This window comes from Salmo salar, chromosome ssa12 (assembly GCF_905237065.1).
Source record: "Salmo salar chromosome ssa12, Ssal_v3.1, whole genome shotgun sequence".
NCBI lineage: Eukaryota > Metazoa > Chordata > Actinopteri > Salmoniformes > Salmonidae > Salmo > Salmo salar.
Window position 1 is genome coordinate 82,624,792 of NC_059453.1, and position 15,604 is coordinate 82,640,395.

Genomic DNA, 15,604 nt, shown 5'->3' on the forward strand with positions numbered 1-15,604 from the left:
AGAGAGACACACACACACACACACACACACACACACACACACACACACACACAGACACACAGACACACAAACATAATCCCATTCCTGCTTCATAGACAACAACCCTAAGAGCAATAAAATAGGTGGGGTGTGGGGGCCATCCTCTTTGAAATGTTCAAACTCACTTCTGTTATTTATTCATTTCTGTCTCACTATTGTAAAGTGACTTTGGTGTTTTGAAAAGCGCTTAAAATAAAATCTATTATGATTATTATTTAGAGAATTTAGGTGTGAGCTTAACCAAATGTGGTGCTATAAAGCTTCCCAGAACAGGGAACAGTCTAGGACGGGTACTAATACAGTTCCTAAAACACAAATCTGGTCCATTTATATTAATATTGACACAATGGGGGACATTTTACTCTTCTAGCATTGTGTGTGCAAATTTAGATAAGGAAACTGAATTGTTCCTGAATTGAAAATGGGTTATTTTTCATTTGCTACTAGCAATTAATGTCACTACACTTCCTGATTCAACTGAATGACATATGGAATTGACCCCTCAAGCCTGTGTCACTGTCACATGATTCCAAACCTAGTTTGAAATACTATTTGAAATAATTTCAAATACTTTAGCTGTGTTGGATTGAGCTTGCCTGTCGCAATGGAACTAATAGAAAACTCTTGAAAGTGCAAACCCTTCCCATCTGCCACAAAGATTTCAAATAGTATTTGAACCCAGGTCAGCATGATTCTTCTCTCTGTCTCTCTATAGAGAGGCCCATGAGAAGATCCTTGGTGTTCCCAATGGAAACTGACAACAGCTACGTGGAGCTGGTCCCTCAGAAGAATCTTGACATGGAAGCCTTTACCCTGTGCATGCGGGTGGCCACAGAACTGGCAAAGGGCAACCGTGAGATCATCCTGTTCGCCTACCGTACACTGTACCACGACGAGCTCAACGTGTGGAGAGAAGCTGACGGCGAGTACAGTCTGTATCTGAGTGGGGACGGGGTCCTCTTCCACCTACCTGAGCTCAACACCTTCCAGACCCACCTCTGTCTCACCTGGGACTCGAAGTCAGGCATGGCCGCGTTCCACGTAGACGGGAAGAGGAGCGTTAGGAAGGTGTATAAACCAGGACACAAAGTGCAGAAGGGAGGTAAGTTCATCCTGGGACAGGATCCAAACTCTTTCCTGAAGGACTTTGAAAGCAAGCAGAGTTTCATCGGTGAGATCACAGATGTCAACATGTGGGACTACGTGCTCTCCGATGCCATGATAGAAGCTTTGCATGTTGGGAAACGTATGCCCAGAGGGAACATTTTTGACTGGGAAACCATAGAGCTCATAGTCAATGGGAACGTCAAGGTGATCACTGAAGAGTTGTAGGGTGTCCCCAAGGCACCAACAACACGCTCTCCATCCAGGGGTGCTGCACTGCGGCCTGACCCTGTGCTCCTCTCAACTGTGTGTCAGTGTGATGTGTGTGTGTCAGTGTGATGAGGGAGTTAAGAAATTACAGAAAATTCATATGGAGAATAAAGTTGTATTAGTTTGAGTCCCTGTCTCATCTCAACAAAAATAAAGTTCCCGACGGGCACATAGCATATGTTTTTTGATTTGTGTGTGTGTGTGGGGGGGGGGTCAAGAAGCCGATGTACAGTTCCCACTCAGAACGCAGTTTGAAAATCTCATGATTTACAGCAGTCGAGTTAAAACAAGCTATTTGTAAGCATTCAAGGCATACACGTACTTACACTCCACTACATATTTATTCGGACAGTGAAGCTAAAACTTCTCATTTGGCTCTATACTTCAGCATTTTGGATTTGAGAGCAAACATCATTTTTTTTATATGAAGCTATAGTAAAGTGTCACCTTTTATTTGAGGGTATTTTCATGCATATCTATTTTACCGTTTAGAAATGAATGCACTTTATGTATATAGTCCCCCCATTTGAAGGTGTCGTAAGTATTTGGACAAATTCACTTATAGTAGTCAATTTAGTCAAAAGTTTAGTATTTGGCAACATTACCAATAACATATGATATTTATGCCTCAAATTTTTCACTCATTATTCACAATTTGTTCATGATTATGCATAATCATGGTAGCATCCAAATTAATGTGGAAGTGTTCAGAAGTGTTCACTCTTATTTACAATAAAAGTGACTACAAAATGACAAAATACATTATTTACCATTCATTTCTATTAGGCACAAAATAATATGAAACACAACCAAAACAAACTGCAAATGCATCCAACAAGTTTGTAGAGTCACAAGCTAGATGTAGTCATTGCGTGCTAGGAATATTGGACCAAATACTAAACCTTTGACAAAATGACTTGATACATCAAGTGCTTCCATTTCTAAACGGTAAAACAGATCAAAAATATCCTCAAATAAAAGGTGACATTATGTACTGTCGCCTCACATAAAACATTTTCTCAAATCCAAAATGCTGGAGTATAGAGCTAAATTAAAAGTTTTAGCTTCACTGTCCAAATAAATACATGAGTACATAGTGTACATTGCCAATTTGTCATCTGTGAAGTGTGTTGTCACATGGAAATGCATTTTAGGATTTGACTGACATTCCTACTTACGGTTCTCTTCCAGACTTCTACGTAGCGAATGTAAGCGAGGACAAAGTATGTATCTGGCTACCTCCGACCCTAAACACCACTCTTCAAATGACCTGAAAGTGTGTGTGTGTGTGTGTGTGTGAGTGTGTGTGTGTGTATAATGATACTTTCTTTTTTTGAGGAAAAAAAAGAAAATGCTTTTTCCTATCAATGCTTAGAGTTCATATTAACACATTGCTCAGTTCATACACTACTCTGCCAAACACAATTGTACTGAAGAACGTAACCGCAGTTTTCACAAAGCAGAGTTTGTTTCCTTCATCCAATACATTTATTGCAAAAGCACTATTAAGTACTTTAAAAAAATATATATTACAACACTACAAAGGGTGTATTGCACCCAGAAGAAAAAGCAGTACACATATTAATCCCCATTTCTTTATTTATTTCATTACAAAAACATGTGATTTTTTTAGAATTGCCCATCAAAATGTTGTTCTAGAGGGGGTTAGGTCTTTATTGTAAGGGGAAAATAGCTCACACCCTCCACATGTAATTCATTGAGAAGACAAGCATACATTACAGACTTATGATGAACATGTCAGTGAAGCCACCATCAATAAACTTCCATCAAAAGGCCTTGTAAAAAAAATAAAAATAAAAAATAAAAAATCAATGGCTTACTTCTTGGCGCACCTTTTGATACATAGCAGTGGTAAGATGGGCACAGAGAACCTGGAACGTACAAAAAAAACGAATCCATCCCAATTACATTATGAAACCACAAATGATATCCCCAAGCCCGTTGTGAAAAAAAAAGGCATTTGCAAAACAGTCACAGAAAAATGCAGTGCAAGGATGGTTAGCATTCCAGCCCTCAGTAGGAGTATTGTGTCAGTGAGAGTCTGTCCGGACCCTCTACCAACACCTTTGACTATAACATTTATTATTTTCAGGTTGAAAAAGAAAATTTTAACTGCATTTCAAATTGTCCATTGGATTCATGGAATAACCTCTGACAGTCTGATGGTTGACGATGTGTCAAACGAATCCTTGAAAACCAAAAACTAAGCATCTTTAAATCTTGTCATTTACTTGCAAGTCTGCAAGAGAAGAAAATACATACATTAGAATGTTTGTTGTACACTTTAAACAATCATCTAATTTAAAGCCTGTTAACTGAATGACAAGTCCTGGATACATGTTCAACACATCTGATGTATAAAACCTCCTCATGCATTTCTTTACAGCATAAAGATGAAGTGTACAGGACTTTCTCAGCAACACAACATGAACTGCAGAACAATCAGGATGACATAGGTTAATTCTGAGCTCAGCCAATGATGACACACCACACACGTTGCATCTGAGAATAACTATGTACAATGGCAGGCAATATGAAGATTAATAAAAATGGTGACAGACAGGATGTTAAAGGTGATAGAGCTGGGTGATATGGACAAAAATCCATATCGCAATAAATTGCCTGAACTGATGCAATAAAGATAAATAGAGCGCTGGGTTAATAACAATGTGCACCAGAGCTTATTTTATTTTCCTTTAAACTACTACTAGTTTGATGTTTGTAGCCATCAATTGTCCCATTAACAAATAACCCATAGTAGCAAACTCATTTCAATTTCACATCTCTCTAGTATAGGCTACTTATCGTAATGAACGATATCAGCAACATGCCTGCGATGAGTGATCGGTATGGTTGGTGTCGATCACTTTTGGTTTATAGTCCCAGCTTTAAAAGATGAGCAGGTGATTTTGTGGTGGGATGAGCAAGATGCTGGCCAGAACACTAGACAGAGTGTGAGCCCTGACTGCACCACACAGCCATGCATTATACAGGGCAATGGGGATGCACTGGGATGCAGTCCATAGAGATGCCCTTACTTCAGCCTGGCCCTTTGTTATTAGAAAACAGGCCTTTACCGTAGGCTCCTATACTTTGCCAACCTACTACTTTGCTCTGCGGCAATCCTGAAAAAGAGAAATGTAGCAAGGAGTACACAGGAGAGTTACGGAGACAGGCAGTCACTATAGGAGACAGTGGCTAAAGAAAGAAAAGCAAGTCAGGCAAGCAGAAACAAGTCAAGATTCATCAACTGTGAAATTAAATCCACTGACAACACATCAACCAGAAGGATCATTAGACTAGCAAATGGTTTAAAGGACCCGGTTAGAAAATGGCATGAACAAGGTGCAGTAATTCCACAGTAAAACTGACCAAATAGACCTTGACGTCTTCAGCCAGCGACACACGTATTACCTCTGTGTCTCTATGGCCTTTGGAGAGATCTACATGTTGAAGGATTGAGGGGATTCACCCACACGCTGCAATCTGGCCAGGCCCTCATGGTCCCAGTGGTTATACGCTCTACAGTGGAGGCTCCACTCTTCTGCTAGCCCGGCACAGCCAGGGGGTCACACACACCAAGGGGGCAGTGCGCCACCGTAGGCTCTTACACACCCTCTCAAGGGCCCTGAGTGAACAGTAGTCAGCCACATCTCTGACAACCAACAAAGCGGTCCAAAAGCCCCAGAGTCCTTGTCATATTAAAAGCCCCAGAGTCCTTGTCATTAAAAATAGGTCAAACTTCCTGCCTGTGGTCGAGAGCTCTCCAGAAAGAAACCCTGACAGTCTGTGTTGCGATCGCTAACAGGAGCCATACCTAACATAGGGCTCTACAGTGTGACCATTTTACTTGCATATGCACCTATATATATTTGGCTGCGCGGCCTGGCATTTTTTATTTATGAGCACCTAGAGAAATGAAGGATTCTAGCTTAAGTACCTGAAACATGTTTAATTGTGCTCCTAAATTTCTTCCTGTGCGCCAACATTTCTTCTAATTTTCACACGTTCTCCTTGTAAAAAAGGTCAGTGTAGAGCTCTGGTCCTTACCTCTTCACTGCTTTCTGGGCCAGCATGCGGTTTCCAGCCAGGAAGGTGAGACTGCCGATGATGGCCAGGTACTTGAGGGTCTGGAACATGTTGAGGTGAGTCCAGTAGACGTACATCAGACCCAGCATGCCTGAAACAAGAACAGAGTAAAGGTGACCAACTAGGAAAAAGATATACACCGCCTTCAGAAAGTTCACACCCCTTGACTTTATCCACATTGTTGTGTTACAGCTTGAATCATTTTTTTTTTAATTAAGATTTGCACTTTCACATTATGGGGTATTGTGACATTGTTCGTGGAACATTTTCAAAATGAATAAACAATTAAAAGCCGAAATGTCTTGAGTCAATAATTATTATTATATTAGAGGAAGGAAACTGCTCAGGGATTTCACCATGAGGCCAATGGTAATTTTAAAACAGTTACAGAGTTTAATGGCTGTGATATGAGAAAATTGAGGATGAATCAACACTGTAGTTACTCCACAATACTAACCTAAATGACAAAGTGAAGAGAAGGAAGCCTGTACAGAATAGAACATATTCCAAAACATGCATCCTGTTCGCAACAAGGCACTTAAGTAATACTGCAAAAAAAAAATTGGGCAAAGAAATAAACTTTTTGTCCTTAATAAAATGAGTTATGTTTTGGGCAAATCCAACACAAAACATCCCTGAGTACCACTCTTCAAATGTTCAAGCATGGTGGTAACTGCATCATGTTATGGGTACTGGAGTTGCTTACCAAGACAACATTGAATGTTCCAGAGTGAATAGTTACAGTTTTGACTTTAAACTACAGCAAGACATGAAAATGGCTTTCTAGCAACAATCAAAAACCAACTTGACAGAGCATGAATCATTTTTTTTATTATTAAAAAAAAAAGGGTAAATATTGTACAATCCAGGTGTGTAAATTGCTTAAGAGACTTACACAAAAAGACTCACAGCTGTAATCACTGCCAAATGTGTTTCTAACATGTATTGTCTCTGGGAGTGAATACTTATCTAATCAAGATATATTAGTGTTCTATTATTCATTTAAAAAAAAGTATAGAATTTTTGTAACAACAAAATGTGGAAAAAGTCAAGGGGTGTAAATACTTTCTGAAGGCACTGTATCTGTGGAGTGACAATGCCAGTAGTTTCTATTGTAATCTTAGACTCAGAACTACATCATTGCTCAGTACTCACATGCGTGGCCCACATGGAAGAGCACAGAGCTGGGGGAGAGGCTGAAGTTTGAGATGTTGGCCCCGAGTTTGAACCACTGAACAGAGAGGGGGAGAGAAGAATAAACTATACCACAACAATACAAAAACCACAACAGTACAAAGGGTCTGAAAATAGATTGTCCAGGTAGCACACAATGCAGTGATCCAAGCCTTACACAGTAAGGACAATGTCATCACTCAAAACTGTAAATGTCAAAGAAAATACATAAAATGTCATACAGCATTGCTATTGCAATTTCAAATTAAAACCAGTGTTGAGGTAAATCAAAAACCTAGGCTCATTCAGGATGTACAAAGGCTTTATTCTAAGCCTGGGTAAATACAAGAAACAGACAGAAGAGAGGCAGATTTGAACCCTTTCTAAAAGGTTACCATTGAACAATTCCAAACAGAGAAGTAAAGCGAGCCTCACCAGAATAAGCAGCAGGAGGAACGGTGAGAGGACGAGGGCTGTGAAGGTGTTGGACACCACTGTGGGTGGCTTCTTCTCAGGCTCCCGGAACAAGTGCTACAGAGGAGGAGAATATCATTCGTCCAGTTATTTACCCATTTATTATACAACGGGTGGGTCTAATCCTGATTGGTTAAAACTGCATAGCAGCCGGTGTCTATTCCACAAGTTACCACCAGCTAAATCTATGAAGTTAAAATGCCTATTTACTCTGTTCCATCTGACTGCGCAATTCATTGTCTCATCAGCCCAGCCAAGCAATTTATAAACTTGATCTCCACTATATAAAGCATCTAGACATCTCACATTTAGTTTTCAACAACCAAGATGTATAAACATTGCTGTCTTTCTCTCCAACATTGTTTCAATATTCAAATTCGATCTCCAGCTGTCCTGTAGTAATGAATGTGTCGGGATAAGACCGACAGGAAGGCAGCTTTTTATGGATGTATATACACAAAGAAAATGTCAATTGAAAAAAGATCAAACTAAACAATGTGCAGCTAGTTTGCAGTAATTCCAGTGTGAAGTTATTGTGTTAGCTGTGTTGTTGAATAGCTCCTCTAAACAAGTGTCCTGATGAGTGAGCACATTTACTATGCGCGCCTCATTAGCTCATTGTTATGGACGTGTCCAAATAAATGTCACTAGAAACAGCTTAAACAAATGCGGCTACTTTGCTGTTATTCTGTTTTTTTGACGTGACTACCGTAAATTCCGGACTATAAGCCGCAACTTTTTTCCCACACTTTGAACCTCGCGGCTTAAACAATGACGCAGCTAATATATGGATTTTTCCCGCTTTCAATTTATTTATTTTTATTTTTTTAAAACACATTCTGTGACGTGCTCAGTTTTTTGGCGGCATGAAGCTTTCATTAGACCAATGAAATTGCCGAACGGGTTAAGGTCAAACAACTTTTTTGTTTACTGTTTAGATTAAATCGAGCGCTCTCAAACTTCCCATCATTCTGATTACGGTAGTCATTTTGTCACCCTCATCATGGTAAAGACACGGAGAAATGCATATGATGCAGCTTTCAAGTTGAAGGCGATTGATCTGGCTGTTGGAAAAGGAAATAGAGCTGCTGCACGGGAGCTTGGTCTTAATGAGTCGATGATAAGACGTTGGAAACAGCAGCGTGAGGAATTGACTCTGTGCAAAAAGACAACTAAAGCTTACTGCTATTTTTTTATTTTTTGTTACAAGCCGTGTTTCGTTAAAGCCTATTTATTTTTGTTACAAGCCGTGTTTCGTTAAAGCCTATTTATTTTTTGTTACAAGCCGTGTTTCGTTAAAGCCTATTTATTTTTTGTTACAAGCCGTGTTTCGTTAAAGCCTATTTATTTTTTGTTACAAGCCGTGTTTCGTTAAAGCCTGTGTAAAGTTATTTTGTTTCAATGTACCGGTAGGCACCTGCGGCTTATAGACATGTGCGGCTTATTTATGTTCAAAATAATATATATATTTTTTAATTCAGTGGGTGCAGCTTATATTCAGGTGCGCTTAATAGTTCGGAAATTACAGTAAGTTAGCCCTGGTTTGCTAGCTAGCAAGTAAGGGATAATTACGTTGCCAGCCAGTATGGAAATAGAACATTTAGAACAAACGACTGGGTTGCGTCCATAGATACAGAACAAAAAGACTGAATGACTGGGTTGCGTCTCTAGCAACCAAACCGATAGAACAAACGACCAGCCGGCTTGGGTAGCAACCCTAGATTTGTATTGGGACTAAATCTTGTGGAAGGATGAAATAGTATGAATAAATTCATCAAAATAATGTTAATGAAAATGTCAATCAGTATTTGAATATGTTGTTAACCCGTTGTATCAGGGTGATAATGCCCGAGAAGCCGGTGTTGGAGTATATATATTGGCACGGTTTGCCAATATATCAAAACACCAGCTTCTCGGGCATTATCACTTAACTAGTTTATCTATCAGCGACTACGCACCAGAGTTAGATTTATCTCATCTTCATTAGTCATTTCAAGCTATGACTAGTAGCCTCAAGAGTAGCGAAACAGCTAAATGTTACATCACAATGTTAAATTATATGCAAGTGTTTGGCTTGTTGTTAACCTGAATATCTGGTTTGGGCATGTAAAGGGTCTTGGACTGGATGGCTGCTGGGGCCTCCTCATCAAGGAACTTCAGGACAACATCAGCCACGTTCCACAGAATGGGGTTCTCCAAGGTGGCGTCTCCCACGATGAGGTGGAGGACATAGGTCCCAGACATGGAGTCAAACTCAGACTTCCTCTCTGCTGTGTCCAGCTCAAACTTATAAAGGTTCTTACTGTCAGGCTCAGCAACAAACACAACCTCCTGGCCAGTTTTCTGATTGTGAAACCTCACAAAGGTCTGTAAAGAAAAACAAAATACCCTCAAGAGGTGTAGCACAATGCAATGTTGACAGAATGAGAGCAGAACATAAAAATGTTGACACAGGAAAAGCTAAATACCTGGTGGGGCGTGAGCTCTACTCCAGTGATGACATCCACTAACTGGAAAGTCATGGCAAAGTTCTGATGGCTGTCTGCAGTAAAGGAGCCCTTGGCCTTGAAGGGATAGTCGACCCTGAAAATGACATACGTTAGATTTATTTTGTGTGGCTATGGGTAAGGACAACCTCTGTGTTACGGGTCTCACAAGGGCAGTTTTAAAAGGCCTTCATATACGTGGTTGGGCTCTCTTACCTGGATGTCTTGGTGCCGATGCTCTGGTCCTTATCCACTACAGAGAGGTCCATATTAGTGATGGCTACCTCAGTGGACACCTTCACTTTCAGCTGAAGGCAGGTGGAGAGAGAGATGAAGGAATTAAATGGAATTCATATGATGAAATTCAAATGAAGCAGAGTGATTGTCACATGTATGGTGAGTCAGAGAAAGCTAAAGTAAATGCTAAAGGTTAATAGTTTTGTTACCTGGTCAAGTAATATAAAATGTTATGTACGTTAATGAAAAAGGCTACTTTGTAAGAATAACCTTCCTTGGCAAGCACAATGAACTGCTAACCTGACAAATCCCAAAGAGGCAACTCTGACTTAACTTCCAACAACTACAACATTTAGACTAATTGATGGTTCTCAAAATAACAAATCCAAAACTATAGGCCTTCTTTAGTTGGTATTGTGTGTACCATGCCCCCATTTAAGAAAATGCTAAACTACCAAATACTATATAGAAGATTGTTTATGTTACATCTATGTGGGTACCAAATGATTCCCAATAAATGTCTCTTGAACAGAAGACAAGCTCACCTCAACCTGATTGGCAACCAATCGGCTGTCCCCGGTGACAGCCACAGTAAACTGGTAATATCCACTGGCTGGCTGGCTAGCCATGAAGTTCAGTTCAAAAATGCCACTGTAAAACAGTTGGAAATAATTATTACAAACACTACAACGCTGACATACAAATAACATACATGAACAGCAGAGACATTTCCTTGACTGCAAAGATTTGATTAAAGCTTGGATTCTATAACACTCAATACTAATCAGTCTGTCTACCATACTTACTCTCTGAGGGAGAAAGGTGCCTGGCTGAGTACAACACTCTTAGAGGCTACAGCTTGAGCAGATTCCACCAGCACATTGGCTGAGGCAAGAGGATTGGACAGGATGTCTGTCACCAGAAGCTGTAGGTAAAGACAAGGAGGCAGATAAAGGGTCAGTGAAAAGAAAATGTGGTGGAGACCATTGCCCAGTGGTGGAGTAGCAAGGGCACTGCACCTTTTGCTCATCAAGGTCCACTAGGGTTCATGTCAACAAGGTTAGGCCTCAAGTAAGAAACAACACTATTCATGTGACATCATTCAAATGTGTTTCCAATTGATGACATCTAAATCATATACTTTATTTTTTGTTGTTATGTCACTGGATGATAAACACTGGAGTAGTAGAGGAGAGCATACATGCAGGATTGGCTGGCTGTGGGAGACTGTGGCAGGCCCCTGGGTGCTGACGATGACTGGCACGTGGAAGCGGTTGCTGGAGAGGGCAGCAGCAGCACAGGCTACGCTGAACGCCTCAGACAGGGAATCCCAGGACTTCTTACTGAACACAGAGTTCACCAGCTGGATCACCTGGTCCTGTGGGTATAACAGCTCACATTAGTTCCACATTTATAGTAATCTGATAAGATAGCTGGGGTTTCAAGTTTTATTGTCACGTGCACAAGTACACTGAAAATCCTTTCTTGCTTGCTCTTTCCCAACAATGCAGTAATTGATATCAGTAGTACTATTTGTTTTGTAAAAGTCAAGTAGAGCAAAAAGACACGAGAAATATAAAATAAACAGGAGAAAGTAAGCAAGCTACTCTGGAGTTCCATTGCAGAGATCTAATACAGAACACATGATCAGGAAAAAGTCACCCCCCTCTACCACCCACATAAATGGTGACAGCAGGTTACCTCTTTCAGAGGAGGCTCCGTGTCCGTATGGTCTGACAGTGTGTAGGCTGCTGTCACAAAGAGGGCGGTCGCCTCAAGTCCCTCCTCAAACTGGAGGTACACTCCACCCAAGTCATCCAATCGTGCTGCCAGATCCTTACGAGGGAGAGAAAGGTTCATATACAACATCTCTGCTTGAGAAACCAGTTTGCGTGTGAGAAATTTGCAACTTTGTAAAGTAATTCACCTGACAAAACCTGTAGCACAGCACCACCTGGTGGACTTGTGAAACTCACCTCAATCTCCTCCAGGATTCCTCCGAGCTCAGCCTGCTGGGAGAGACGGGTGGCAGTCTGGAGTGCAGTAGTGATCCTGTACAGAGAGACAAGAAAAAACAGTCACTTTACTATGACAAAACGGTGCCAAGTCTTTAGATCAATGGCCATAGGAATGCGTTATCTGTTCAAAAGCGAAGTTTGTTAGAAAGGACAAAGTAACAATGAAGTTCCTAAACCCAAATGATCAAAGAAACGATTCAGCAGCAAGTCTGTTCCATCTGCCAGGCCAGCGGGTATTACTCACGCCAAGACGTTGTCCTCCTTGGCAATACGGGCGACGAGGGCAGCGACGACTTCCTGTGAAGCCAGAGGAAGCCCCAGGGAACTGAGGGCACTGACAGCTCTGAAGATCTGTGTCACTGTAGAGTCCTCGCTGACTGCTGCCAGAAGGATGTCACGGGTCTCGTTGGATACTGGCATCTAAATAAGTCATTAATAAAGAGGGAGAACACAGAGCTAAGCGAGGACTTCACTGGCAGAGCATCCAAAACCACCATCATAAGTCTTAATTCCATGCAAGCCACCATTTATGTTACTGGAAGAGCAAATTACATGTTTTTTGTTGTTGTCATACATAAGTAAGCTCCCTATAGGACTACTTACCTCACAGTCTGAGATGGCCTGACTGGCCTCAGCAGCAAAGAAGAGGGAGTCGACACTCATGGGGTCCAATTGGGCCTTCAGAAACTGACAGGCATCCTGCAAAATAAAAAACAAGTATTTAATAAGGCAACAAGCTGTACAGTAAAACACATAGGTAAACATTGTGGTGATTATGGAAGTGAATAGCCTAAGGTAACTAAACATGCCATAGGCTACACGTTTTGGATACAACAGTCAAGCCTCTTTCCTTCAATAATTAGAAGCTAATTTTCTTACATTTTCATCAGCAACTGAGGCTCCAAGCTTGCTCAAACCAACAATGGAGTAGTATGCTGATGCCAGGTCTGTGAAGGGTTGGCTCAGGAGGCCTTTAAGTCTCTCCACGTCTGACAGGGAGAGGTGATGGGATGGGGTCAGCGCCTGGGCCCCGAGAGCCACGGTGAGGAGGACCAAGCAGAACACACCTGTGGGGACACATGCATGATGGTTACAGCCAGGTCAGTAGGAGAGGGAAGATTGCAACTATTTGAGTTCCCATTTTAGAAGTGTAAACTTGTTCGTAGTCTCGATCATGCAACCATTGCACAGCAACCGATGCAAAAGACTCAATTTCTTAACTAGAGGAACCAGCTAGAAAGCTAGCTAACCAGCTAACGTGAGCGATATATTTTACACAAGCTCACTAACGTTGGCAATCATAATCCAGACAACGTACATTTGTATACAATCCAATGGTATTCATTGTGATGTACATGTAAGGTACATGTATAGCAATATCTAGTTAGCTACGAGTCTACGACATCCTAGCTACCTGCTAACGTTAGCTTCCACATTGGTCCTGTCACTCCAGCCTGGGGTCCAGGCGTTACGTACCTGCACGCACCATTTGTAGACTTTGGCAATATCAAAATCAGCGCAAGACGAAATTACAAAATTTGAGTGGCAACTAGTAATAATAAGTTTATTTCGATCGTATTTAGAAACAAAACGCTTTATACTTACGAGGCTGGGCCATGTCCACTCCAATGATGTATAGACAGGTCATTGGCCCACTCTTGTCGTCTAATGTATCGTCACCTAAGAGCCGCAATTGCTTCCGGGTTCCAAGCCTTGGAGACTACCATTTCAAAGACATGGGGTGGAAATTGCATTTTCAGACTTGGTATGTGTTATTATTAAACAACCACCTATCACAAAACGTATTATTTCCCAAATATATTACAATAAAATAACATTTTAAAATCATATATCCTCAGATGCTGTTTTATGAAATGTCAAATCTGACAGCTAGTGTCGTTACCCCTAGTCATAAAATTGGTTAAAACTAACTGCTGCAAATGAATGAACGCGTTCTGGATATCAGAACCAGAGGGTTATTGGACATGTCTGAATGTGGGTCAGAAAAACAAAACAAAAAATGTATATCAAATAATCGGGTATAATCTGTGCAAATGTTATACATTTACGTTCTATTTCAGTGCCTTTCAAACGTTACCGGGCTCATGTGACCGCCCCTCAACACAAATAGGGGCAGGTTCACATGAGCATTGTGTCCGTTTTTCATTGGTCCTCATCAAGAAACAAGCCACACTCAAAATTCCTAATCTGGCCCATCTATGATTTATCACAAAATCAATAGCTCACCAACCGATTATGTCAATAAAAAGCCAACATACATTTAATACTTTTTCAATCACACATTGTAAATGCATAGACAATTTTACAAATTGTTCATATAATTTAATATTTTTTGTTTGTTGTTTACATTAGTAAAAAAAATGACATTCTCATACATTTTGTTATCTGCACAGAACATTATCAGGTTTCAGTAGAAAAATCCTGTACCTCTTAACAATTTGGACATGAGAATAGGGCAACCCGAGTATGATTCTTCTATGGTGATGCATATTCACATCACATGCTTCTACTCTTAAAATAGTAGCCTATAATACAACTACAGGAGTTGACAGTAGACTACATATTATGTAAAAATAATTCATAGGAAACAACCATTTCTGCAACCTCACCAACCATCTATTCGCTTGTGTAAGTCAACTTGTTTCGATTCATTATTGATTGATCAGGTAATCAAACACAACCATGACAAACACAGTTACAAACAACTCCAATACTGATAGATGTAAGTGCAAAATGACATGTGAACTTTAGATATCAAAATGAAAACATTTAGACCTTTCTCTTACATTTGAGTATGACAAATTTGATTTAAGTGTGGATTAAATTGTTTTTGTACAGTGTTAAGACCTTTACTAGAGAACGATGTGTGTAGATTCAAACTGCATTACATTTGAAACACTTATATACCCATAAAGTTGCCCTACAATACAATTATTTCCATATTTACAAGTATCCAGGACTGACAAAACATTACTTCAGCTGAGCATGCTCAACACAGCACGAGATACATTTTTTGAAAAATGTTGTTTTAGAAACATAAAACCATGCTATCATCGATACCAACACAATAAAGGCTGGGTTTACTCAGGCAGCCCAAATATCAGAATTGGGCTACCTGTGTAAATGCTGCCTAAGGTTGGGAAGAGACGCATTGAAACATGTTTAATACTTAAGAGAGTCTAAGCCGGAGTGTATTTAACCCTTTATTTTAAAGGGCACTAAACTATCTCCATATATACAGTGCATTCGGAAAATATTCAGACCCCTTTTCCCACATTTTGTTACGTTATAGCCTTATTCCAAAATAGATTAAATAAAAATCTCAATCTACACACAATACCCCATAACGACAAAGTGAGAAGAGATTTTAATTTTTTTGCAATTGTATTAAAAATAAAAACAGATACCATATTTACATAAGTATTCAGACCAGCGCAGAGACAGGATTGTGTTAAGGCACAGATCTAGGGAAGGGTACCAAAAACGTTGTGCATCATTGGAGGTCCCCAAGAACAGTGTCCTCCATCATTCTTACATGGAAGAAGTTTGGAACCACCAAGACTCTTCCCTATAGCTGGCTCCCCGGCCAAACTGAGCAGTCAGGGGAGAAGGGCCTTGGTCAGGCAGGTGACCAAGAACCCAATGGTCACTCTGAAAGAGCTCCAGAGTTCC

The 15,604-nt window shown here is 40.4% G+C and overlaps 2 protein-coding genes across 3 annotated transcripts; one reads left to right on the top strand and one right to left on the bottom strand.

Moving 5' to 3' along the window:
* Nucleotides 1-759: 759 nt before the first annotated feature.
* LOC123725564 (pentraxin fusion protein-like) lies at nt 760-1,576 on the top strand. The gene has a single exon (XM_045691846.1). It carries the CDS (start codon nt 763-765, stop codon nt 1,369-1,371), a length of 609 nt encoding a protein of 202 aa, XP_045547802.1. The 5' UTR covers nt 760-762; the 3' UTR covers nt 1,372-1,576.
* Nucleotides 1,577-2,994: 1,418 nt separating this feature from the next.
* Nucleotides 2,995-13,649, bottom strand: LOC106565722 (dolichyl-diphosphooligosaccharide--protein glycosyltransferase subunit 2). 2 transcript variants are annotated; one of them, XM_045691845.1, is made up of 17 exons: nt 13,517-13,649; nt 12,791-12,978; nt 12,515-12,610; nt 12,156-12,331; nt 11,870-11,945; nt 11,595-11,729; nt 11,095-11,271; nt 10,700-10,818; nt 10,439-10,544; nt 9,873-9,964; nt 9,639-9,753; nt 9,256-9,537; nt 7,132-7,227; nt 6,679-6,754; nt 5,485-5,614; nt 4,473-4,559; nt 3,560-3,673 (listed from the first exon to the last, which is right to left on the bottom strand). In XM_045691845.1, the coding sequence occupies exons 1-16, from the start codon at nt 13,557-13,559 to the stop codon at nt 4,508-4,510; spliced, it is 1,959 nt and encodes a 652-aa protein (XP_045547801.1). In that variant the 5' UTR covers nt 13,560-13,649; the 3' UTR covers nt 3,560-3,673; nt 4,473-4,507. The 2 variants fall into 2 exon arrangements, with proteins under 2 accessions (XP_013988611.2, XP_045547801.1); XM_014133136.2 differs by lacking the exon at nt 4,473-4,559 and having other exon boundaries at nt 2,995-3,673.
* Between the last annotated feature and the right edge of the window lie 1,955 nt (nt 13,650-15,604).

Bases quoted from the DNA above. Each gene is read 5' to 3' on its own strand.
- LOC106565722 (XM_045691845.1), bottom strand. From the start codon at position 13,559: ATGACCTGTCTATACATCATTGGAGTGGACATGGCCCAGCCTC. The intron at 12,979-13,516 runs GTAAGTATAAAG...GTGTCCCCACAG, and splicing joins AGTGGACATGGCCCAGCCTC to GTGTGTTCTGCTTGGTCCTC. The intron at 11,730-11,869 runs GTGAGTTTCACA...CTCCCTCGTAAG, and splicing joins GAATCCTGGAGGAGATTGAG to GATCTGGCAGCACGATTGGA.
- LOC123725564 (XM_045691846.1), top strand. From the start codon at position 763: ATGAGAAGATCCTTGGTGTTCCCAATGGAAACTGACAACAGCTACGTG.